This window comes from Anolis sagrei, chromosome 6, assembly GCF_037176765.1.
Source record: "Anolis sagrei isolate rAnoSag1 chromosome 6, rAnoSag1.mat, whole genome shotgun sequence".
NCBI lineage: Eukaryota > Metazoa > Chordata > Lepidosauria > Squamata > Dactyloidae > Anolis > Anolis sagrei.
Window position 1 is genome coordinate 70,748,171 of NC_090026.1, and position 27,208 is coordinate 70,775,378.

General features: G+C 39.4%; 1 protein-coding gene across 2 annotated transcripts; it reads left to right on the plus strand.

The window, feature by feature from the left end:
- The first annotated feature begins 433 nt into the window (after positions 1–433).
- Positions 434–27,208, plus strand: HERPUD2 (HERPUD family member 2). Of its 2 annotated transcripts, none has more exons than XM_060781621.2 (8): positions 434–892; positions 12,532–12,609; positions 16,070–16,183; positions 17,093–17,247; positions 20,214–20,327; positions 22,184–22,507; positions 23,542–23,656; positions 26,637–27,208. In XM_060781621.2, exons 1-8 carry the CDS (start codon positions 758–760, stop codon positions 26,793–26,795), a joined length of 1,194 nt encoding a protein of 397 aa, XP_060637604.2. In that variant the 5' UTR covers positions 434–757; the 3' UTR covers positions 26,796–27,208. The 2 variants fall into 2 exon arrangements, with proteins under 2 accessions (XP_060637604.2, XP_060637605.2); XM_060781622.2 differs by having other exon boundaries at positions 803–892; positions 12,476–12,609.

Sequence of the window (27,208 nt, forward strand, 5' to 3'; positions counted from 1 at the left end):
ACATTTAACCAACTACCAAGTTTGCAAAATCTGTGTGTTCTTTTGTGTTTTTTTTAATCTGTGTATTTGTTTTGTTCTGTTAGAATTGTAACACAATGGTTGCTGATGACACGATAAAGAAATGGTGCATCCTTGCACTTCTTAACTCTGTGTAGGCCCAGGCCTCCTCCAACTGCGGCTTCGTGCCTCCAACTCCCAGAAGCCCTCTCCAGCTTGTTCAACGGTCAGGAATCCTGGGAGTTGGAGGCGCAAGGCGGCAGTTGGCGTCCTCGCCTCAGGCATTCCATCCTCCCAAATTGGACGAGGCGGGAGAAGGGCGCGGTGACGTCATCGCCGCGGGAAAGGAGGGCGGAGGCAGCGCGAGGCAGCGGAGCAACGCCAGAGAGGGCGGCGCGTGCCTTTCCCTCTCACGCGCCTCGCAGCGCCCCCTAGCGACGGCGTCCCTGAGCAGCCCTCCATCGGACCCGGCGGCCGCTGGCTTGTTTTCCCATTTTAGGCCGCGGCGGGCGAGGGCGAGGCCTGGTTGGGCCCTTGTTACGCAGCCGGGCCTGTGTATGACGCCACTGGGCCGCGACCCCCTCTCCGCCCGGCGCCGGGCCTGAGCCGCAGCGGGGAGACGCCCCTCCCTGCCCAAGGAGATGGGCGGCCGGCGCTGGGCCCCCCCTCAGAGGCCTTCGTCGTCGTCGCCGCCTTCCTCCACAGCCCGCCGCCCTTGACTCCGCCACCTTCTTCGCCCCGCCACCCTCCGCCCGCCCGGATGGAGCCCCCGCCGGTCACTCTGGTCATCAAGGCCCCCAACCAGAAGTACTCCGACCAGGCCGTCAGCTGCTTCCTGGACTGGACCGTGGGCAGGCTCAAGAGCCACCTCTCCCAGGTGTACCCCAGCAAGCCGGTGAGACGCCCAGCCACCCACCCACCCCTTTCCCCCTTTGCTTTATCTTCGTGGCCTCCTTCAATTGAAGCCTGGCTGGTACTCGCCCCTTCAGCCCCCCCCCCCTTCAACCTGTTGAATGTTCGCCTCATAAAACAACACAGCAAGGGAGGGGGGGGGGTCTTCTGGGAGGACACAGCCTTCTCCCCCTTCCTCCCCTTTCTGTGCTGGACTTCCATAGAACCCTAAGAGTTTATTTATTAATTATTTATTTATTTACTTCACTTATATACCGCTTTTCTCAGCCCTTAGGCGACTCAAAGAGGTTAACAGTAGCAATTTCAAGGCACACATTACAAAACCATTGGAACATTTAAAAACAATAGCATAACAACAATTAAACATCAATATGACAAATCTTAAGAGTTGGAAGACACCACATGAGCCGTCCAGGCCAGCCCCCTGCCATGCGGAAAGAGCACCATCAAAGCATACCTGACAGATGGCCCATCCACACATATCACCCGGAATATCAAGGCATCTGATCTGTAGTTTAGGGCCAGGTAATAGTATGAAAGCTGGGTATGTAAGCTCTGAGCCTTATGCTGTTTCCGCTTTACTCCTTCAGGAGCGCTGTTTGCTCAATAATAATAATAATAATAATAATAATAAACTTTATTTATACCCCGCCACCAGCTTCCCAATGGGGACTCAAGGCGGCTTACATGAGAACAAGCCCAATCAACAAATTACAGCAAAATAAAACCAAAAACACATGCAACACACAACAACATCATAATTACATAAAACATATGAATACATTAATGATAGGCAGAATGGAACACAGATATTATAAAAGGTATGTAAGAATTCTTTAATGGTAAAACCCCAACCCTTACCCAAGCCCTAAGCCTTACCCAAACCTTTAACCCTAATCCTAACCCAAACCCTAAACCTAACCCCTAAGCCTAATTCTAACCCTAATTCTTACCCTTACTCTACCCCAAACCCTAAACCTTACCCTAAATTTTACCGTAACCCTCCCCTCCTTTCTATCCTTCCACCAAATTGAAGTATATTCCCGCCCTCAGTGTGCCGCTCTCCCCTTCCCTTATTCACAACCGCCCGTTGTGGAATGTGCTTAACGCTCAGAGCTTCTGGACCCAGCTCTCATACTATCACCTAGGGCCCTTCCACACAGCCATATAGCCCAGAATGGCCCCTTCCACACAACTGAATAAAATTCCACATTATCTGCTTTGAACTTGGATACATGGCAGTGTGGGGTCAGGGCGCTTCTAGACAGCAGCAAATTGCTGGTTTTAATCAGGGGCAAAAAATCTGGGGACTTTAGAAGAAATCCACATACAGACCTGTTGATCCCAGGATTTCTGCCCCCGTCATCAATAGTTGGTACTTTATTGTGGGATTTAGAGGCTCCCAAGATGGCCACTGCGGGATGTCCAGGTTTTTTTTTTTAAAGAAACTCAAGATGCAAATATGCGAAGATGCAAATCATTGTATAAGTTCAATTCCTGGGTTATATGTGCTGCAGGGCCATATGTGCAGCCAGGGTGTTGTTCCTGGGTTATAAATGGCTGTTCCTGATTACTCTTATGTGAAAAAATGTACAATGTTGTTTAGGAGGCCACATCTTTGTCCTGGCCAGAGAAAATGTGCCCTCCACACATTTCATGAAGTTTTCGTGTTCTACTCATCTGTTACCTTCTTTTTAGAAACCTACCAATCAGGAACAAACATCTAAAATCAGGAACAAACCTAGGCCACTTCCACACAGCCCTATATCCCAGAATATCAAGACAGAAAATCCCACAATCTCTGCTTTGAACTGGGTTATCTGAGTCCACACTCAGATAATGTGGGATTTTCTGCCTTGTTATTCTGGGATATAAGGCTGTGTGGAAGGGCCCCTGGATAAAAAATCCAGTGATTTCTGAGTTCAGGGGCATTCAGACATTCAAAGATGTGGATTTTCGGCGCAGAACTGGGATATTCCTGCATCTGAAAATCTCATGTATTTTGCCATTTGTGGCTATTGCTTCCGTGTTTACAGGGGACGGTGTCTCGTCTCTCTCGTGTTTGCTGTGGAAACTCCTGGGATAAAGGTACTGTCTGGACGGCCCCAGTTCAAAGTAGATAATGTGGGATTTTCTGCCTTTATATTTTGGGTTATATGTCTGTGTGGAAAAATCCTCTTTCCACCAAGGCCTACTTGATAGAAAACTGCCTTTGATGTGGATGGAGGGGTGCCCCTTCTTTTCTTGAAACATGGACATTTCTCTACATCCACCACTAAAGTGCTTTGTAAGCAGAAACCAACCATCAATTTTTTAACATCCAGTTCAGTACCTCCTTTGACCACATACATGAAAGTTTCTCATCTAGTGCCCATCTTTTTTTTTTTAATAAATAATCTTTATTCACATTTTCAATATTATTGACAACAATTAATACACATTAATACATAAACCGTTGCAAAGAGACATTTTACGAAGACATTATGAGACATAGTATAGAAGGAACATAAGGAGAGGGGGTGGGGGGGGGACGGAAGGGGTGGAGAGGGGGTGGAAGGGGGAAACAAGAGGGGGTGTGTGTGATATAGTTAAAAAGAGATATTGTGACTTCCTAAATAGTCTACAGGATTATACATGCTTTTTAGATTCCAAGTTCTTTCTTATCTACATTGGTTCCACTGCCTTGCCCACCGCTTGATTAACGCGGTGTTCTTTTTTCCTTTAGGAAGGTTTTAACTGGGCTCCAGTCTATGGTTTTTTTTGGGCTAGTATCGTATAACAAATTTGCTAGCGTATCCATTTCCATTAAATCTCTAATCTTTAGGAGCCACTCTTCGGTGGTTGGAGGGGTTGCATTTTTCCACTTGCAGGCTAGGACGATCCGTGCCGCTGCCGCCACATGGTATAGTATCTTTTCCTTGTTAGAGTCAATATTAAAATCCAGTAGATGAAGAAGATAGTAATCTGGTTTTTGATCGAACTTTGTCTGAATTATCTGTTGCGTCTGTCTATGAACTTCGGACCAAAATTTTTTAACTTCTTTGCACTGCCACCAGCAATGTATAAAAGAGCCCAGTTGATTGCCGCATTTCCAGCACTTACTGCTTACCCCCTTGTAGTATTTTGCTATTTTTTGGGGTGTCAGATGCCAACGAAAAAACATCTTACGCCAGTTTTCTGTTATTGTGGCTGATTTGGCAAATCTGATTTTCCCCTTCCAGATGTGTTCCCATTCTTGGAGTAGAATGGTGTGACCTAAATCTGTTGCCCACACGATCATGTTCTCCTTGACCAGCTCCTTTTCTGTATCCCATTCAAGCAGCTTGCTATAAAGTGTTTTGATCAATTTCTTTTCTTTGGCCATTATTAAGTCCCAGAAGCTGTCCGGCGGAGCGAAATCTTTTTTCTTGTCTTCTTTGAATGCTTCCGCGATTTGGAAGTAATGGAACCAAGATAGATTTTCGTCGCTTTTTCTTAGGGATTCCATAGATTTTAATTCCCACTGGTTGTTCTTCTTTGTTAGTAGCGTTTTATATGTGTGCCATTTGTTGCTGGGTAGTTCCCTTTTGTGGTGCGCTTCAATCGGGGAAACCCACAGAGGTGTCTTTTGGTATAGGTAAGGTTTGTATTTATCCCATACCTTGAAGAGGGCCGCCCTTACAGTGTGGTTGGAGAAATTCTTTTCGACTTTAGCCTTTCCTTGCCATAAATAGGCGTGCCATCCTCTTCTGATGTTGAACCCCTCTAAGTTTAGTAGTCTTCTCTTTTTTAGTGTGGTCCAATCCTTTACCCAGGTTAATGCGCAGGCCTGATAGTATATTTGTAGGTTCGGTAGGCTCCATCCCCCTCTTTCCTTTGCATCAACCATAGATTTATATTTGATTCTGGCTTTTTTGCCGTTCCAAACTAGTCTCGCGAGATCTTTCTTCCATTGCATGAAGCAGTGGTTGGTCCTTAGGATGGGTATCATTTTAAATAGAAAAATCATTCTGGGAAGAATGTTCATCTTTACTACCGCAATCCTGCCGGAGATGCTCAGGTTCAGATGTTTCCAACTGTCTATTTTTTTGGAGATATCTTTCCAGGTTGTTTCATAATTATTTTTTACCAGTTGGGCGTTGTTCGATGTTAGATATATCCCGAGGTATTTTATCTTGTTCGCGATCCCACATTGTGATATTTCCTGTAGTCTTCCCTTTTTAGCAGCATCCATGTTTTTCGTCAGAATTTTGGTCTTCATCCTGTTGATTCTTAATCCAGAGACTTTCCCATATTTGTTTATTGTATCCAACCAGTTTAAAACTGTATCAAGGGGATTTTCTATTATGCAGACAACATCGTCTGCGTAAGCCTTCACTTTGTGCTCATCTTTACGGACTTTGATTCCCCGCAGGTTCTCATCCTTTCTGATTTCTTCCAGAAGGATCTCCAATGTCAGGATGAACAGCAGGGGGGATAGAGGACAGCCCTGCCTGGTGCCTTTTTCGATGTTAATGAAATCCGTCTCTTGATCGTTGACTCGGATTTTGGCCCTTTGTTCAGAGTAGATCGCACTTATCGCATTATTGAAGTGGAAGCCCATGTCTTTTTCCCGGATTACCTGGCGCATGAAATCCCAACTGACGCAATCAAATGCTTTCTCTGCGTCGAGAAATAACAGACCCAGCTCCTTTTGTGTGTTTGTTGCATAATACTCTATTATGTTCATAATTGTTCTTAAATTCTCGCTCATGTGTCTGGATGGGAGGAAACCCGTCTGGTCCTCATTGATGATGTTGTTCAGGAGTTTCTTCAGTCTATTCGCTGTTATGCTGGCGAAGATCTTGTAGTCCGTATTCAGCAGCGAGATCGGTCTGTAATTTTTCACATTTTCTGCGTCCGTTGCTTCTTTATGTATTAAGGTGATGGTTGCTTCCTTCCATGATTCCGGTAATCTTGCTTCTGATAAGATGTTATTAAAGATTTCTTTTAAATGGGGAGTCAGTTCATCCTGGAGTACCTTGTAGTACTTGGCTGAGAACCCGTCCGGGCCCGGGGCCTTGTTATTCGGTAGGTTGTTTATTGCTTTCCTGATTTCATGCTCTTCAATTGGTTTGTTAAGGGACTCTCTTTCCTCATCATTTATTTTTTCTAATTTGAGTTTTGCCAAGTATTCGGTTATGTCATTCATCTGGATCTTGTCTCTTTGATATAGCTCTTCGTAAAACTCCTTGAATTGGTTTCTGATCTCCTCTTCTCTGTAGTAGCTTTCCCCGTTCCTTGTTATTTTGAAAATGTACTGTTGTTGTCTTTTTTTCAGAAGTTTCTTAGCGAGGAGTTTTCCTGGCTTGTTAGCGTTAGTGAAGTAATTTACCTTCATGCGTTTTAAGTTGTTCGCCAGTTTTTCAAGCTGAAAGGACTCCAGTTCTTTCCTCATGAGTTCCAGTTCTAGTTTAATTCTCTTATTTTTTGGTTTCTTCTTGAGCTCTGTTTCCTTAACTTTTATGTTCTTCCAGAGGGCAGCGTACTCCTCGTATCTTTTCCTGTTTCTGATTGACCCCTGTTGTATGAGGTGCCCCCTCATATACGCCTTGCTGGCGTCCCAGATTATTTCTGTCTTTGTTTCTTCATTTTTGTTCAGCTTGAAGTATTCCCTGATAAGTTTTTTGTTGGTCTCGATATTTTCCTCTGTTCTTAACAGGTATTCATTTAATTTCCATTTTCGCTGTCGATTGGCCCCCTTGAAGATTGTGAGAATTGGGCAGTGATCCGTCAAGGTTCTGGGAAGAATTTGAATCTTTTCTATCTTGGTTAGTACAGTATTCGAGGCCCAGAGCATGTCGATCCTTGACCAGGATGCATGCCTGTCTGAGAAAAAGGTGAAATCCTTTCCAGTTGGATTTCTGGTTCTCCAGACGTCCTGGAGAAAAAGCTCTTTCTTCAGTTGGAGGAAGCAGGCTGGTAGTTTACCTCCCTTTGTGTCTTTCCTGTTCTTTTTGGACCTATCCATATTACAGTCCAATACCCCGTTATAGTCTCCCACTATAATTATGTCCGTATTGGTCTGTTCTCCAAGTTTCTTTCTGAGTTCTTTGACAAAGTTTGTTTTCGGGCCTACGGGAGCATAGATGTTGCAGAGTAATATTTCTTGCCCATCCTTTTTGATTTTAATGCCGATCATCCTCCCCTCTTCATCTTTGAACGCCAAGGTAGCATCAATTGAGTTTTTTACATAGATGACTACTCCTCTTTTTTTGTGTGATGCAAGTGAGATGAATTCCTTACCAAGTTGCGGCTGTGTGAGATATGTGCTGTGTTTTAAAGTGATATGCGTCTCTTGTAGCGCTATGATATCGTAGTTTCCTTTTCTGAGTGAGTTATATATTAGTCTTCTCTTGTTAGGTGTGTTCAGGCCGTTGACATTGTTGGAATATATTTTCAGCTTACCCATCACAGGTTGGATTAACAGACTGTGAAGGTCCCATGTCCTTTTCCTCCGCTTCTTCCTCCAGAGATTCTGGTCTGGCTCTTTTCTTGTCTTTCCTCCTCCACTCCTTGTTTTGTTTTCTGGCCTCCGTTGTTTCATAGTTCATTTTGTTCGGCTCTTCCTCTCTGGGCACATGAGATGTTGTTTCAAGGTCCTTTAAAAGGGTCTTATGGAATTCCTTGGCTTTATCCTCTGAGGTTAACCAGAATTTATTGTCTTTGTATGTCACTTGTATGCCTTCAAGTCTTTCCCATCTGAACTTAATCCTGTGTTTTTTGAGTTCATCAGTCAGGAAATAATACTTTTTCCTTTTGTTCATTGTCATGGTTGAGAACTCTTTGAGTATAATTATTTTCCTTCCTTTGATGGTTACCTGATCTTTGGGTTTCATCTTGATGATTTTGTCGCGAACACTTTTCCTACAAAAGGTGGCCACTATATCCCTAGGGACCTTGTTTCGCCTGGCGTAGTTCGAGTTAGCTCTTAAAATTGTGTCTATTTCCTTGTTCATATCTTCCATGGTAGTGTTGAGCAATCCCGACGTGATTTCGGCTATTATTTCTCTCAGATTTTCTCCTTCTCTCTCTTCTATATTCCTGAATCTTAGTTGAAAGTCTGTTTCTCTGCAGGCCCACAGTTCTTGCTGTTTTTCTAGTTTATCTTTTGCTTCTTCCAGTTTCTTTATTTTTGTTTCTGTGATGGTCTGTTTTTTCTTTAAATTAGCATTGTCTTTCTTCAGGTCTTTTATTTCCTCCTGTACGCCACTGACCTCTTTTTGTATCTGGGCCATATCCTCTTTCATCTCCTGTCTTAATTTGCCCATTTCATCTTTGAATAGCTTTTCCATGTTTTGCTGTGTTTTCTCCTGGCTGTCTTCTATTTTCTTTTCTATTTTATCCTGTATTTTTAGCATCTCCTGCAGCAATTCTTTGAGTGTTGTTTCCGCCTGAGTAGATAGTCTTCTAGTTGGAGTAGGGGTTGCAATCGTTGTCGGGGCCGTGGTTGTTGTTGTTGTTGTAGTGGGTGTGGGGTTTGCTGTTTTATTCTGTTTCCCCCCGTGGGTATTTTTTTCCGCCATACTGGCCCTTCCACTTATGAATCTGAGTGTTCCAGCCCACAGTTTCAAGCTTGGCTTTCTTCGCTTTTGGAGTTCCTTTTCCCCCTCCTATTTCTTTCTTCTCTTATCTTCCTTCTTTGGTTCACTGTGATCCACTTTTTTTTCTTCTGTTACCACTCCTCCCTTCTTCTGTTTCCCCCTTTGATAGTACCACCCTAATGGGATTTTTGTTTAACCACTCTTTCTTGATGTTGTTCTTCTGTAGTTTTCTCCTTGCGGGCCCCCCCTCCCTTCAGGGGTGACCTTTACACCCCGCAATTCTGTTTGTTTACTCTTGAACTTTCTTTAACCCCCTTTCCTGTGTCTACCTACCGAGTGTTCTCGCGGTCCTCCTGTTCCTTGCGCTGCCTGGGCTCCTCTATTTCTTCTTCTTCTTTCCCCTCTTCGCTTTTTGCCTTGGCCCTTTGCAGGGTATCCTGTTTCCGCCCTGTTTTCTTGGCTGCCTCTTGTTCCGCTGGTTGCCTCTTACTGCTCTTCTTTGGGTCACCGCCACTCTCCACTCGCTTTGGCGCTTCCGCGCGAAGTCTCGCGAGGGTACGTGGGAGTTCGCCAGTCGCGCGCGTCCCCGCCCCCTTCTCTTTCGGCCCTCTCTGCCGCCTCGCGAGTAGGGGGCAAGCCGGGCGAGGAGGCTTCTGGTTGCTGTTGACTTACTCGGGCGTTAAACGTAGATGCGCGACCCCGGCGGGGTTTCGAAGGAGGCAGCGGCTGGGTATGTCCCCGGGGAGCGGGGGGGAGGAGGGGGGAAGAGAGGGTGTTGAGAGGGTATTGGGGGTCGGGAGGGGGTCCTCGCAAAAGGAAGATTCTAGCCGGGCATTGGATTAAATAATAGACTAAATAATAAACATTAACACTCACGTTGGGTGAGTGTTAATGTTTAATCTAGTGCCCATCTTGTAATGAATCTAAACTAATTCAATCCAATAAAAATCAATCAATATTAAAATATTGTTGTTGCTAGCCCTTTCGTCTGTTGCAAACTTGGTTATTTCCCATCAAAACGTCCTGACCACGCTTCAAAAAGAAGGCAGTTTGCAGACATAGAAGCATAACAGTTGGATCAAAGATTATTTTACTTCCAAATGTTGACAAATGAAATCTGGAAATTAAAAATTGACTAAAAAAAACAAAAACTTTTGTATCTAGTGTCTCTAAAAAGGTTATTTCCAGCTTTTCAGGGAATCACATTAGATGATGAAATCCAAGTCCCCTCAATACAGTTTCACTGACTGCTGGGTATCCAGGGCAGCTGTTGGGTTAAGGAGCCCTCTTGGGCAATATCCTTTGATCTTCCATTAATTTGGGAAAATAATTATCTCAATATAGTAAAAAAGTCACTGTCACTCCTTTCCCCATGGACCTCACTAGAGAGAAAGCTTTAACCTGCCATCTTTTACTGGAAGTTATGAAGCACTTTGGTATCCAAAGTACTTTGGAAATGTGTTATAAGGAATAACAAGTTTTAGGAATCATTGTGGTGCCTCAGTTTTATGCAAAATAGAATGTGAGTCCCACTTCTTTGTCTCCAGTTTATTGATCTTATTCAGTTCAAAAAGGGTTATTTAGAGAGGGTGCTCTTTAAGTATGATGTACATATTAACTTTCGGTTTCCATGTAAAAATGCAAGTCAAACATTATGATTTAATCAACCAGATAAGGAACTGGGAATGTAAACAACCTTATACAGCCAAATTAACCGTGGATTATTCTACATCATATGTTCAGGTCACTGGGAAGTCAACAACTTCTTTACTCAACTGTTTGTTCCCAGGACAATTTGGTGGAAGGAACCTGGGCAACACATTTGTTAATGTTTAATACATTGATGAGCTTTTCAGGTAATCCTTTATCTAGAGTAGTCCATAATAGAAAGACTCCCACTGCGTGGATATATTATTTAGAGTGGAACAGGAGTGATTTTGGGCTGTATAGTTAGAAAAAACAGTGTGCATATATTACCCCACACAAACTGGACATTATTAGAATTACCTGTTAGAAGCTACAAACCAGGAACTAATAAGCCTTATTGAAATATATATTGGGGGGGGGGGGGAAGCGAGTGAGCGCTGGAGGAAACTGGCATCTTGGGCAAAAAGGTGTTCATCTACTAATTTTAAAAAACCAGTTGTAGCTATTAAAAAGCATTAACTAAGGAAACACTTTTAAAATAAATGTATAGTATGTACTGTTTGAATTTTAAAAGCTATAGATTCTTAGGTATCTCATGCTTTGCAAATATTGTAGGTTAGGGAACCTCTGGTAAATAGTGGTATTATTGTGTAAACATTGTTTATTTTATTTATGGATGATGTCTTTTGTGTCATACTTAATATGATTGTTTTAATTGTTAGGCACTTTGCTTATTATTGTTTATTCATTTAATTTAAATTGTCTGTATGTTTATTACAATTTGCTTTGTTTATATTGATTGTTACATTGCTGTAAGCCACTCTGTGTCCCCTCGGGGAGAGGGGTGGGATACAAATAAAGTTTATTATTATTATTTATGTTTTGCTTCTGGGACCATCCAGGAACTGGACAGATTGTAGTGCCAAAAAACACAACCAAAAGAATGTGGAGTACTACTTCCGTTTTTGAAAACAGATGTTTTTTGCTGTTAAACAAAGGTCTGATTTCCACTCCCGGACATAGAAGGACAAATAGTGGTTCAGAACATTTGTAGAAATTGAACCCATAAAAACAGATGAGCAGAACACAAACAGATTTCTTTGGGAACTATTACTTATTGTGATCACAGGGCCACACTTTGCCAAGTCCAATTTACTCTCTAGGACTGCCAGTTTGAATTCAGGTACCTTTAGTACTTCATACATTCTGGAAAAGAAAGACGTTGTATAGTTCAATCTGGCAAAACTATGCTGTGGCTTCTTATTCCACATCATGCTAACTTTAAAGATACAAGAGTGCTGACCTGTAATCAGTCTGGCAACCTTACTCTTCCCTTTCACTTAAAACAAATAAATAAAAAATTCTCGTTTTCAGACATTTTGCTTGTAGGCCTAGCACATATACGCTACCATAGCAAAAAGGCAAGTTAACTTTGCATTATAATGTCTGAGGGTTTAATAGGCAATATTTGTATTGGTTTTAACAAGGCTGTAATCCTGTTCAAATTTACTTAAAAATAGACCATTGGACGAATGAGGATTTGTATGCAAATATCTGTGTGAATGTGTAATTTGAATATCCTGACTCCTAGTTCATGAAACTGGGGTACAGACTACTGGAAAATAAATATATGTTAAATAGCTTAGGATAATTCTTTCCAGAAATTATCAGTGTTAATCTCCATCGGTGAAGCCAGTAATGTCTTCCAACAGCCAGAAGTTATAATATTTTCAAAAAAATTCTGAAATATTGTGAACACAGAATTTAGCAGGAATACTAAGCTTTTATAAGTGCCAGAAGAGCTAGAAGTGCATTTAGAAATGATTGCTTTGCATTTTATTGTGTTTCAAAACTTTATTAATATTACCAACTGCCTGAGAAAAAAATGTTTCCAGTTTATTTTGATAAATGTAGTAAAATATATAACCCTCTATAAGTAAGCAGTATTTATTTATCTATAGTGTTAAGGCTTCTGTTCAAGATAAAACTTCTTTTGATTCTTCATAAGTTCATGCCCAGGTGTTTCCCTTCAAGGCCAGCAACACTTGCAGTTTTAAAATAGGCATATTTTCACACAGAAAGAAATTGATATTTCATGTCTATAAAGGCATTCTTGGTGATGTATTGATAGAATGGAAATACGTGTTATACTTAGAAGATAGGATTTAAATATGCAAGTATTTCTAAGTAGCAGTTTGTAGAATTGTAACATGGCCAAAGGTTATGTGGAAATGAACTGCGTATTTACAAAGTATATGTAAAAATCTGATCTTTAAAAATTAAATATATCTCAAATATTTATCCTGAGTGTGAGACATTTAAGTTAAGTCTTCTTCATCTACAAATGTTGTTTGCAGCTCTAAACCGTACAGCTAGAAAAAAAGATGAATTCTTCCTTTGTCCCATCTCTTAGTCTACAAAGGATCAGAGACTGGTGTATTCTGGCAGATTGCTTCCTGATCATCTGCAGCTGAAAGATATTCTCAGAAAAGTAAGTTTTACTTTAATAATGCATTTCAAGTAAATTTCCTGGTTGTTTAGGGGAAATATAAATTCTAAAGAAACATAACTGCTTCTTGAGTTCTTTTAAGTTCTACAGTGGTTATTGCTGTGATGGAATGCAGTGATGACAATATTGTATAAGAAGAAATCATAAATGGGCAGGCAACCATGGAAATGGGCTTCCTTTGACTTCTAAAACATGAATATCTTTCAAAATCAGAATATTACACTAGTTCTTAACACTTCTCAGCTTCCTGGCTACTTTCATCTGAGTGGCAATTAGAATCATAGAGTTGGAAGAGACCTTGTGGGCCATCCAGGCCAACCCCCTGCCAAGAAGCAGGAAAATTGCATTCAAAGCACCCCCGACAGATGGCCATCCAGCCTCTGTTTAAAAGCCTCCAAAGAAGGAGCTTCCACTGGTGAACAGCTCTCACAGTCAGGAAGTTCTTCCTAATTTTCAGATGGAATCTCCTTTCTTGTAGTTTAAAGGTCCTGATAGTAATGTCCCTACTTCTGAGTTCCCTTCGAAGTGAGAAGAGTGGGTTATAAATGTCTTAAATACATGAATACTTCTCTAGTTACTAAATAAGAGGAGAGGAGTAGGTTGTAGTGAATGTTGTCACCAACATTCTGGATTAAGGAGTGAAACTGATGCCAAAAAAAGAAAGGCACAACTCTTGGTTTTACCTCATGTTGACTAGCTTAGGATCAGACTTTGGTTCATAGAAGGAAAAGAAAGAGAATGAATCTTGTATGGAAAATCTATATGTTGCAGCATTTTACACCTAAAATTCATAGCATGTAGCGGAAAGCATCTGGAATTGGATGTTGAAACTCTAGATGGGAAGAATTCTAGTTGTGGGAAAAATATATAGTGTGGTAATTGTGTCTTAAAGAAAGCTTTTATAGTTGACAGATGATCGTGAGATTATGTTTGCGCATTCGTAGAAGGGCAGTACGGTACTGTGTGCATATTGAATTCTAATGTACCACATTATCTTCATTAATACTTAGAAACAATGAGAGGCAGAAATATTTCTTTATTGCAGTAATAAAGTTTTAACTGTGTTTTTAAGAATAGGCAGGATGTGTTATGTACAGAACTAAAGACTCAGGGAATAATCAATTCTTACACACCCTTTGAGTACTCTTTACATGAAAAAGTCAAAATATTGTGGACAAATATTTAAAGAGGAAGCATTTATGTGTGACTGGAAGAGCTGTGCGTAGGGCAGGAGTGTTCTGGAAGCTAGTAAGTGATCATGGAAGCTCATAACAAAGTGTAGATAGTAAAACTAACTTGAAGTGAATACAATTTTCATTTTAAAATACCAAAATTTGATAGCTTTTAATTACTGATCGCTTTAGACATCCTGATTTAATAAATAATGTAATTAAAGCAAGAGCATATGCAAAATACTGGCTTATTCTAAGAACATTTATTTATTTTATGAACTAAAGCAAGTAATTTGTCAGAATAATCATGATAATTGTTTCCTACACTCAAATACATCTGTTGTCAGCTGTAGCCACAGTAGCTCTACGGGTTTTATGTGGCCATTTTTATTCTCATAACTTACACAAGAGAACCCCTATTTATACACATGGTGTTACACTTAATACCCTATGTAGTCATGTATAAGTCTGGAAAATTTAGCCACTATGGGTCAACTTACCCATTGATCATTGTAAATACTGTACCTTAACTCTTATAAAAATGATTCACCCCCTTCTCTAAGTAGAATGGCAAAAGGCAAGATCGTAATCTATTCCAGGAGAATCTGAAAGAAACGCTGATATCCCCTTCCCCAAGCTCTTCACCATGGCACCACTTCTGGCCTTTTTGAATGTCTAGGCAGGAAAGTAGCAGCAGTGGTGGCAGGAATAGCTGCCTCCTCCTAACAGCATTGGTGCTTTCCTCTCCACACAGAATGATCCTTGACTTATCAATGGGTAATATCAAAATCTATAATTTTGACTCCTAAACTTGGCTTCAACTGGTGAGGTCAGCTTATAGATGAGCAGATAATGGCAATAATAACACTGTTTAATATTTGATGTATGACTTTTAAAGTATTCAAAGCCTTTTGTGTACATTAATAATTCTTCAAATAATTTTGCAAATGAGTATAGGAATTTTCTTCAACTTCTGTGTCGTGGTAATACCTGGAATAAATCAGTGGCTGTGATAGTTGTAAATATATTTTGCTTATGCTTATTATGATAATGGTGTTCAGGAATTCTTAGCATTTCCATGATGACTAAGTTGGTAGCCTGATTTTGTGCTAACATGCAAACTAGCAGGGAAACGTTTCCCATGATCTATGGTGTATACTCATTTTATTTATATATTGATTTTATTTCCAGCTAGTCAGCTTACATCTCGCAATTATGGTTAGTAGCTTGTCAGTATACAGGCAGTTCCCAAGTTACAAACCTCCAACTTACAAACAACTCATAGTTAAGAACAGAGGTGAGACAACAGTAAGTGAGAGAAATCTACCTCTCTGAAGGGAAATCCACTCCTGTAAGAGTTATCTTGTAGAAAATGTGTCTCCACTGAAGCTTTATCACTAATCCTTGTTTCCAACAAGCCAATTTTTCCAAAATCCAATTATCACAAGTAGGGTGAAATCTTCTGAAAAGCAAACAGACAGTAAAACAAACACGACAGGGATGTTAACACTTCCCTCTGCTGTCCAAAGCTATATATGTATGTATTGAATAGTTGCCTGTTGGAAGCCATCCTGAGTCCCTCTTTGCCCATTGAGAAGGACGGGGTATAAATGTTCTATACATATAGTATATATGTTTGTATGTATATTTGGCTGGAGTTACACTTAAAAATGTACCTGTTCTAACTTCTATACAAATTCAATTTAGAAACAAACAGAACCTATCTCGTAATTTGGGGACTTCCTGTCTTTTGAAGAAAAAATATACAATTCGCTAGAAATATGCAAAATAAATAAATAAATAAAGAAATCAAAATACTTTGTGGTTGGTGAAAGGTTTTTGCATTTATTTTTCTAAGAGAAAAGCTCAAATATTCTACTTTAAAAATATATTAACTGATTAGACTTTCCCCCCATGAATTAATCCTGCAATCACTGAAGAAGTTGTTAAATCTGAGTACATGTTAATAAGTTTTGATGAGAAAATTGGATTTTGAGTGAAATGCGTAACTGGTTAGGAATGGAGTGAGATCAAATTTTGATGTGCAAAATTCTTATGTAATGTATTTTAGTCAGATTAATCTGAAATACACATTGCTTCGCATGTGAGTACAGAAACCTCTGGAATTGTTCTAGCATTCCAGTAATATTTGTAATAAAGTATCAGGTGAATTAAATAGCTACTGTGATTTGTGCCATTGATCTGTAATTTTGCGAGGTGCTTTTTGTGAGTTCTTCTTTGAAAACCTGAATGTTTTGCTTTTATTTTAGCAAGATGAATATCATATGGTTCATCTAGTATGTTCTTCACGGAGTCCTCCAAGTTCTCCAAAGGCTGACACCATTAGAGAAAACCATGAATCTCCAGCATCTAGCAACATTTCAGTGAGTTACCTTTGTGTTTGATATAATCATTATAAGCTTTATAAGCAACAGGCAAAAATAAATAAAAGAAATAACACTTTAAATAAATGTTAAAATACATGTTTAATACAGTTATGTTTGCCTTTATTTTTAATTTGCCTTCAACTACTGTATTTCAGTATTAATATTAGATTGAAATATGTGTAGCACGAGAGAGAGCAAACAAATCTTGACATTGCCATTTTACTGCACTTTTGTATACCATGAAATTTGAGCATCCATGAATTTTGGTATTCACTGTGGGTCCTAGAACCATATCCCCAAAGATACTGAGGGGGCACTGTTTTTTACTTAAGGGAGCTTGATTATTGTGTACTTGGAACTTAGGCATGCCCTGACTGTTATTTCTGTGGTACAGTTGGTTTTCTCTGTCTGTGGATTTAACCATCTGATATTCAAAGTGTGATTTGTATACCTATTTTATATACCTAGAGTCACATAAAATTTTCTTTTGCAAAAAGAGGTTGCAAGTTGAAAATGTTTGAGAAGCTCTAGTCTAGGCTGTTTGTTAGGCATTCTCCTGACAACCATAATTTAAGTTGTGTACCTGATGATTCTGTTTATTGGTTTCATTGTTTACCTAACCTTGACTTCTGAATAGTTCTGATAGTTGAAATCAGCCCAGTGAATTGACTGATTTTGATTTTGGCTAGCAAGCTGCTGTATGCCAAGAAAAGCAAGAGCATGCCAGTAAGATTTTTTTAACCTCAGATGTCAGTGGAATTTAGGGTAGATTGCACATGCTAAAGAAGTTGCTGATGTAAACTGGAACATTTATTTTAGTAATGCTTTGAAGAGCCAGGCTATTATTATGAAGCACAGATCTCTGTCTGCAACTGATGGAAATCATTAATTCCATTTTATTTTAAGAGTACAGAACATTCAGGATCAACAACGCCTTCCCCATCTCAGGAAACATTACACACAGATGTCAGCAGTAGCTCGAGTGGGGTGAGACATCGAAGTCTTCCCCAAGCACAAAGCAATCCATTGCAAAGCCACCCATTCTCATATATAATGCAAGGGTAAGTAAAATGTCAGTGAATTTATTATTTTTGCAGCTTGTAAAAACATGGACTGAAATCCTGCATCAGCTTATACTTAACTAAATAACTTATTTTGTCCTTACCCCCCACCTTCAATCTCACAGAAATATGATTAGCCATGCTCTGATCCTAAACAGAATATATACAAGAGATCCTTTTAGTTGGTTTTTGAATTAGTTATTCTGAAAGAAATGCTGCAGTCATAGTGGGATGGTTCATACTGCTTATTTCCTATATGTATGCAGATCTGACAATGTGATTAAGTGTTACTGTAAATTCCACATGTTGTAGTGTCCTGTGGACTGATTTTGGTCCATGAATCACTGCCTACTAGTCTCTGGTGAGTTTCCATGAAGTTTCCAATGGGCACAAATATTGCACTAGATGTGGCACACTGGTAAGAGATGATTGCTGATCCCCTACATCAGGACATTTGAGTAGCACTGCAGTAGTGTACAGCTGCCTAGTTCATAATACTTCTTTATGTAGTCATGAAAGTATCTGTGAAAAGATGAGAAAATAAGTAGGATTTACACATTAAAACTTAAGGGGCAGGTAAAACTATAAAATTGCAAGCATGATTGCCGATAATCACATTTCAAAAGAAAGCTTAAATGTTACAGATTTTATATTAAAAGATATATTCTCTTAGAACTGAATCTTAATTGTCACTTGAATCACGGCACTATCCTCTACTTCAAGGGTCCTCAAACTAAGGTCCTGGGGCCAGATGCGGCCCTCCAAGGTTATTTACCCGGCCCTCACTCAGGGTCAACCTAAGCCTGAAACAACTTGAAAGCACACAACAACAACAACAACAATCTTATTTCATCAGCCAAAAGCAGGCCCTCACTTCCCATTGAAATACTAATGAGTTTATATTTGTTAAAATTGTTCTTCATTTTAATTATTATATTGTTTTTAAGTGTTTTTTGCACTACAATATGATATGTGCAGTGTGCGTAGGAATTCATTCCTTTTTTCCAAATTATAATCTGGCTCTCATTGAAGTCAGTGGAACCTCTCTGTAGCCATGCATAGGGCTGCTCTGTTATATTCAGTGAACTGAATATTTTGATCTCTGCCTATCAGAGAGTAGTGGTTTATCTACTTATATGGGCAAAATAATATTTTACCTAACTATATACTACCTCTTGTTTTTAAATTGTTTTAGGCAGCTGGACTTTCAGTAAATTACCTTGAGAAATGTGCTTATATTTGTACTTCTTGAGATTGTTAATTGCTGTCGACTTCAACTTATATGACTCTATGAATGTGAGACCTCCAGGTCATTCTGTTGTAGAAAACCATGGCTTCCTTGACCCTATCTACACTGACTATTTAATGCAATTTCAAATTGGTACTGAAGAAAGTGGTTTAGCTGTACAGATGATTACATAGAAATCCTGGAACCAGTTTGAGGCCCAGATGGTGTGATTACACGTATCACAGAGCTCTAGTGCACATTGAAGGCTTTCTTTCATGCATTTTTGTGGGAGTTTGTCTTTCTGCCACAGTTTAGAAGCTAGCATTGATCTGCATTAAATGGTGGATGTAGATTGTGCACTTGATTGAGTTTGTGAACTGGTGGATGTATGCATGCAGAGAATGACAAAGAGAAATCTTTAATTTCACAGTTGTTTCTCAGTTTTAAAGAGATTGAAACATCTGTACTCTCGCCAACAATTTCGCCTTTTTTTGAGAATTACTCATGCTTTTCTGTTTTACCTTCTGTCTCTGCTTTTCTACTGGATCCTAAGTCTGAGTAAGGTCTCTTGTGACATCTTGTAGCCAGTTTTTCTTTGGAGATAGAATTGCAGCTTATGCAACAGAGTTTCCAATGAACACAGAGTTGCATCAGCTCATGTTGTTGGCATTTTGAATACTTGGTGTTGTTCTCATGAAAGATAATATGAGGCATTTTAAAAACATTCTGTAGATCTTGTTTTTAGAAACTTGATCTTGATGACTACACTCTTAAAGACAAGTCACTGTAGTAGATATACAACTACGGGCAGTCCCCAAGTTATGAATTTGTTTGTAAATCAGAGCAGGTACATTTAAAAAATGTATCTCCTGCCATATATTAACCTTGGACAGCATAGGGAAGGGTAACACCCTGTCATGTTTGTTTTGTTGTCCATGTTCCCTGTTCAGAAGATTGCACTTTGCTCTCTGACCCTGTGATAATTGGATTTTGAAAAATCTGTTTTGTTGTGGAAACAAGGATTGGTGATAAAGCTTCAGTGGAGACACCTTTTCCCCATGATAACTTTTTCGGGAGTGAATTTCCCTTCCGAAGGGTAGATTTCTCTCACTTCCTGTTGTCTTAACTATGAGTCATTTGTAAATTGAATGTTTGTAATTCAGGGACTGGCTGCATGTCCTGATTAATATCTTAAGTCAGGCTGCATATTGGGCATACTTGGCCACAGTAAGCAATCCTTGAAGCAAGATTGATACATGATAATACTACAAAAGCAGCTGAAGATAAATCCTTCATTTTTATTGAGTAGAAATACATCAAAGCTGTTAAGCACTGTCCTCTGCTTTGGAAAGGAATTGACATTCCATTTGGAAGGAATTGGTGCCAATTTTTGTTTCTTCTGTCTCTAAGGGGGCTGCAGTGATCTCTTTATTGTTGAATTCCTATGGAAATCAGTGTAGTGCTGTATTCGTTAGCATGCTTCAGAAATCTTGGAATGAAAAATCTGAAATAAAACTCAATACAGTAAAATATGACATGTAATATCACAGGAAAATGTAATATAAAATTTTGTATGTGTTGCTCACTATAGTAAATACAATAGTGCCCTAAAATGAGATTCATAGAAGTTTGTTTTCAGGAAAAAAATGCTGATGTGATTCAGAAATTGCCATGAATATTCATGTCTCCTTTAAATGACAACCTAGAATGTAATTTGTGTTAATTTGTTAATTTCTAGCGACCAGTTTCCTGGGCAAGGGGTACCAGCTGGATTTCCAGTGTACCCTGCTTTCAGCCCTCTGCAGATGATATGGTGGCAACAGATGTATGCACGGCAGTATTACATGCAATAGTAAGTATAAGTGGCGCTCTATTTTAATTACACTGTACTAAAATGGGAAATGATGATTAAGACTTACAGAAGCTATTATAAGACCTGAGTAAACTATTTCTGCTATAGAAATATGACATCCTCAGAATATTGGTGATAGGAGTTGCTCCACTGTAGGAATTATTAGGCATGTGCAAAAAATTCAGAAGTGTCAGAAATCGTAAAAAATCAAAAGTTTTGTAAGTCAGAAACCTTTGCGTGGCCCACATAAAGTATTTTAGAATCAAAACTTACCTCATAGCCATGATGAAGAGCAGAAGTAAGCAACTTCTAGTCTTACAGATGTTTGGGACTATTACTTCGTATTGTTTCTGCAGTTACTGTCCAGCCACAAGTTGCCAACCGTACTTTTAGTTATGAATATGTTTTTAATCTGTTTTAAGAATTTTCACTGTTTATTAATACTGCTAACATTTTCTTCTATTTTAATGTTTGTATATATTTAGGTTTAAATTGTGTTCGTTGTACTGTAAGCCGCTTTGAGTCTCTTTTTAGAAGGAAAAAGTAGGCTATATAAACAATGAGGGGAGTTTTCTTAAGAACTTGGTTTTGAATAACAAAAAATGCTGTTTTTCTGACTCCACTACCCATTGAGTTACATTAGTGGAAAATTACTTTGTGCAATGAAGAGTTCTTCAAAAAGTTTCCACACTTTTAAAAACCCTTGTTAAGATTTTCAAAAACAAATCACATCACTTTTCTACATAGTGATCTTCCTTTGCGATGCATTTTTCCCAGCATTGTATCACCTTTTTAATGTCATTAGCAAAAAATGGTTTTGGTTGAGCGTGTAGCCACTGATGCAATGCTCCTTTCATATCATCACATTAAAATCTTCTTAATGCTTCATTGAGCATTCCCAAAAGGTAGAAATCAGATGGCACTAAATCAGGACTCTAAAATGGGTGTTCCATAACTTCCCACTTCACTTGCCTGAGGGTTTCCAGTGTTTGGGTTGCAGTGTGAGGGGTGTGTGTTTTCATGTGACAGCACACTTCCCTTTGACAGATTTCCCCAACTTTTAGAGCAGACTTCTCTTCTATCAGTTGTTTAGGCACCCAGCTGGCGTACACAGTTTACTGAGCTTAAGGATGCCATGAATCAGGGCAGAGGCAGATCCAAGACTAACATTTCTTGTAACCTCTTAGGCTGATATTCTGCTGTTTCTATCTGTCAGTTTCAGGGTTTGTTCTTCATTCCTTGTGTACATGGCTGTAGCTGGATGTCCAGAGCACTCTGCATCTGTCACACTAGTACGGCCATTTTTTAACTTTTCAGTCTACTCATAGGTGATTGTGAGAGTCATTTAGACAATTCAGTGAAAGAGAACTTTACTCCCATGCTGAGCGCACATAGAATCATAGAATCAGAAGGGACGACCAGGGCAATCCAGTCCACTCTCCTGCCATTCAGGAAAAGCGTAATCAAAGCACCATTAACAGATGACCATCCATGCAGAGATGAATTTCTGTTCCCTATAGCAGAACACGTCCTCTGGTGCAATTCATAAGTTTCTCCTCCATCTTCACAGTTTAGTACAACCCTTATACTAAACTGCAAGGTCAGCCGACTTGCCAGACAGACTAGTCACATGATACTCAAAAGACACAATCAATTACTACCACTCCTACCCTTACTCTTTCCAATGAAAATGTAGAAGTGCAGAACTGTTTTGAAGACTCCACACAAATTAGGTATGACTAGCCTTATTTATCCAGGGCATTTCAGTTGGTGATTGTAGAACAGCTCTGGAAAATAAACATGGAATTATCCAAATAACTTGTTTTTTCAGGCCTTTTAATTTTTCTATTCCACAGTCAAGCTGCAGTTTCAGCCCAAGCAACATCCAGCACAGAATCTCCTCCTCCTCCAGCTCAGCAACCCACAGAGTCCCAGCATGCTCCTGCCAACGAGCCCCCAGCAGCACCAAATGTAGCCCCACCGGAGAATAGGCCTGTGAATCAGAATGTCCAGATGAATGCTCAGGGAGGCCCAGTAATGAATGAGGAGGAATTCAATCGGGACTGGCTAGACTGGATGTACACGTTCTCCAGAGCGGCCATTCTTCTGAGCATTGTGTACTTCTATTCCTCCTTCAGCCGATTTATTATGGTGATGGGAGCTATGCTACTAGTATACCTGTAAGTAAACACTTTATCGTCATTCTTATGTGACTTCAAATTGATTGCCACAGACCGCAACTTCACCTTAGAATTTCCTTGGCAGAATTTATTCAGAGGAGGCTTGATATTGCCTTCATCTGCAGCTAAGAAAGTGTGACTTGTCCAAGGTCACCCAGTGAACAGGGATTTAAACCTTGGTTTCAAAGGCCCCATCTATGTCTCATCTATGCTGCCGTTATAATGCAGATTTAACTGCATTGATCTGGATTAGGACCATATAATGCAGTTCAGTCTGTATTATTATGGCAGTGTAGATGGGGCCACAAAGTTCTAGTTCAGCCCTTAAATCACCATCTATGTTAGCTCTTTACTTACTTGTATGGCTATATGTGAATTCAATTCACTGTCAAGTCTTTATGAATTGAATATTGATTGCATAGATTGATTAATAATGGTACTATTATTATTTGGCTTTTGTTGGCCAGCATTGTTTTCTGCTTTATCTAGAGAAAAAGAAAAAGTCTGTATATTCACCAAGAGTATTTTAATGATGTAATAACTACTGCTTTGTTTTTATTAGTCAGTTCAAACCTATTTAAGTGCAATGGGAATGTGGAGATGGAGCACTAAACTAAATCATCAACAAGACAACTTGGTGATGATTCAGGTTTCTGATATTTTGATAGTTTTCCTATAATTCCTACAAATTTCACATCTCATTCTACTCTACGTATTTAGCAGATACTTACAGTATTTTTTCAATTCTAAGACACTTTTTCTTACATAAACATCTCTAAAAATGGGCTGCATCTTAGAATTGCAGGTGTATCTTATGCATTTATGTTGATGGTTGTGGTACTGAAATTAGGCTGCATCTTAAACTGCATCTTACAGTTGAAGAAGTATGAGAGTTGAGTGAATGCAGTCATCTGTTTTAATCCTTCTTTTTCCAAGTGGAGCACTGTTTTGTTATCCTTCTTGACATTTTCATTTAGATTAGTCTGTTGTGTGATTATTATTTTTTAATTGTGTGCCTGTGTGTTATGAAACAGGCACCAAGCTGGATGGTTCCCATTCAGACCAGAAGCAATACAGCACCCTGCAGCAAACAATATGGACATGAACCACGATGGACAAAATGTAAATAATGCTGGACTTGAAGAAATGGTAGGTAGATGTAAGTGTACAAGTGGTTTGCAGTTGAAATGAACTGGTGTCTCATTTAAACTGCAATCTTAACATTAAGAATGATCCTGTACATATTTAGTTGAAGAAAGCTGCATTGAAAACCATTGAACTTTTAGGTAAATATGTAGAATAGTGCTATAAAATGGTTTACCTTCTGTATTCAGATGCATAGTGTTTGTTCTTCCATCTTTTTGTTTAGCAGTTCTCTGGTGAAAAGAGACCTTCAGTAGCATGACTTTAAGGACGACCTTTTTTTCTCTCTCCAGGAAGGCAATGGTCTCCTGATAAATTATTTGGGCCTAATAGTAATGTTCCTTCCTTCCTCATTCCTTCTTCTCCATTTCTATTGCCACTACTGCTGCTTCTCAAAAAGAAAAACACCAGAATTTCCTCTTATTATTTAGTTTCTTTTTATTTTTCATGTGTTTATTTTGTTCTGAAAGGTGAACCCTTAAACTTAAAATCCTCTCACTCCCACCTCCATCACAAGAGCAGTTGGTGGGGATGTGGGAGGCGGCCTTCTTTTTTTTAAAAAAAATATTTTTATTGAGAATAAAATATTCCAGAAAGGATACCATTAAAAGAGAGAAGAAAAGGGAAAAAAGAGAAAAAAAGTATAGGGTATTGGTTTACATGGAAAGTAGGTGAACAATATAATTAGGAAAGTAGGAAAATGAGAGAAGTGGGAAAGAGAAAAAAGAAGAAGAAGAAAAAAGGGGGGGGGGGGAGGAAAATAAGAATTATTTTAAATATTTAAATATTATTTAGTTTCTTATTCTTTTCCTGTCTTTCATTTTGCTGTCTCAGAATTACCCGTTCAAGTAATAAAAGGAAAGAGAGCTATGTAGATTTGGATTCAGTGAACAGCAAATACCTCTGCAGCTGCTAGGAAGCTCACTGCAGTTTCAGCTCAACACATTCAGTGTTATTTATGGTCTCCCAGGCACCTTCCACACAACTGAATAAAATCCCACATTATCTGCTTTGAACTGGAATATATGGCAGTGTGGACTCAGATAACCCCATTCAAAGCGGATATTGTGGGATTTTCTGCCTTGATATTCTGGGATATAGGGCTGTGTGAAAGAGCCCTTAGCCACACCCTAATTTCTTGTACCACTCAGTTCCCAACATCAAGAATTCCGAAAGACTGCTAAGGCACAGATGTCATTTATCCACCATTCAAACACCTCTGGATTTCTCGATTCTGTACTGTGATAGCAGATGGCATGGATGACTTCCATATGAGCTGTCTCTCAGGTTGCCAATACACTGAGGTGGACAAAACACAACCCCCACGAACATTTCTGCCGGCCCCCAGTGCCCAGCCACTTTCCCGGAAAATTCATAACAATTCTGTTTTTACAAGTTAGAAAAACATTCTGGGAAACCACTACCAGTCCAGTTTTACCTCTGAACATCCCTTCCTTCCAATTGCCAAACACAAAGGTACTGAAATCAGAAGTCCTCAAATGCAGTTGTTGTGTTCTTTAGCATTTTGTTTCAAGAGGGCACATTAATGTAGGCTCCAGACAAGTAGGGATAAGTAATTTATTATGATAAGTCTATCTCTTAGCACCATTCTCTTCTGTATTTCAATAATCAACTGAGCAGTTTAAAAAAGTCTCCCAATTCTCACAGCACTACTTGGCTAGTCATCTCCATGTTTTTATGATTCAGGGACCATTAATTGAAAACATAACATAATGTAAATATGCCCCTGGTGGCACAGTGGGTTAAACCGCTGAGCTGCTGAACTTGCTGACTGAAAGGTCGGCAGTTCAAATCCGGGGAGTGCTTCTGCTTTTATCCCAGTTTTTGCCAACTTAGCAGTTCGAAAACAAGCAAATGTGAGTAGATCAATAGGTACCACTCTGGCGGGAAGGTAACAACGCTCCATGCAATCATGCCGGCCACATGACCTAGGAGGTGTCTATGAACAATGCCGTTCTTCGGCTTAGAAATGGAGATGAGCACCACCCTTCAGAGTCGGACATGACTAGACTTCATGTCAAGGGGAAACCTTTACCTTATATCAAAATTTAATTTAATCTTTTAAAAATCTAAATTGTATTTCCTGAACACTTGGCTAACCCCACAGTAACTTGAATTACCCACCCTTGTTCCATTCCTTTCCTACTCATAGCCTTTGTAAGATACAGATAGAACATGCTGCAGACTAGAATCAACCTGGCCTGCCCTAGTTGTGTGATTTGTACCTGTTTATCCCGTTTTGTTCATTGGCCATCTTCTGCCAGGCAAATGTTTTTTTTTCCTCAGAAATAAGATTCCTAGTGAGAGATCGATGTCTTCAAGGCATCTGTCAATTTATGGGGACCCCATGAGTTTCATAGGGGTTTCTTAGGCAAGGAATGATCTGGTGATTTTGCTAGTTCCTTCCTCTGAAGCATGAGGCCTCTCAGATTGTCTCTTATCCTTACAGGGGTCAATTTCTCAGCCTGTCAGACCACATAAAACAGACTCTTTGCTAGTACACACAGTGTAACTGCCCTCTTATAATGGAGGGGGCATCACAGTTCACTTCTTCCAGCAACTCTGCTATGTGTTTTTTACATTACATTGGGCATGAACAGAACTAGAGAAAGAAATGACCATCACTGCTACTAGATCAGAAGTTTAGGTTGTATGATTGCTGCTTTCCTGGCCAATACGTAGGCTTAAATTAATCTTTTTGGAGGCCACTGCCTTAAAATGACCTTCACAATTTTTTTATTTTCCATGTTAGAGTATAACATACTTTCACCAGAAATCAGATACTGCATATTCTCCAGCATCTTTACTCTTTACATTATCTTTACATCTTTACATTATCCCATAAGCACAGGCATGGGCAAACTTGCGGGAGTTGAAGCCCAAGTTTGCCCATTACTGCATTCATATATTTAGTATTTTTAAAAAATTAAAACAATTAACCATTTGAGATATTTTTTTTATTAAGGAGCGTCTTATGGATGATGGGATTGATGAAGATAGCGGCGAAGATGTGATAGATGTTAATGCAGATCAGCATCCTGGGTTTATGGCTTCTGCCTGGTCCTTCATCACCACCTTCTTCACGTCTCTCATCCCTGAAGGGCCTCCACAAGTGGGCAACTAAGTAAAAGAGGAACCGTCAGTAGAGACATAGTTGATCAACTATGCTTTCATGTGGAATTGGACTCTTGCGGAGTGTTTTAAATGCAGTGCAATTTCAAAAGATTTATAATGCAGACTTTCTGATCATGGTGTACAAAAAATGTGTATTTTTTCCCTTTTGGCTTTCTCATGGTTATGAATATTTTAAGCAAAAGTGGACTACGAAATGCTTTTTAAAATTCTTCTTTAAAGAAGAAGAAAAATGTAAAAATATTGTTCTTCCATGTTTATTTGTTTAATTGTGTTAACACTGAGATGAGATACTTACAGTTGGTGTATAACATCATCCCTTTAAATAGTTGTTAAATATACAGGTGGCAACAGTAATATTTCAGAAATAATATCCTCCACAGTAAAATTGATTCTGTGTAGGAA

What these genes read in the sequence shown, in the direction of transcription:
- HERPUD2 (XM_060781621.2), top strand. Translation starts at nt 758, where the DNA reads ATGGAGCCCCCGCCGGTCACTCTGGTCATCAAGGCCCCCAACCAGAAG. An exon ending in CAGCATCTAGCAACATTTCA is followed by an intron (nt 16,184 to 17,092) that starts GTGAGTTACCTT and finishes TTTTATTTTAAG; the next exon opens with AGTACAGAACATTCAGGATC. An exon ending in GCTATGCTACTAGTATACCT is followed by an intron (nt 22,508 to 23,541) that starts GTAAGTAAACAC and finishes GTTATGAAACAG; the next exon opens with GCACCAAGCTGGATGGTTCC.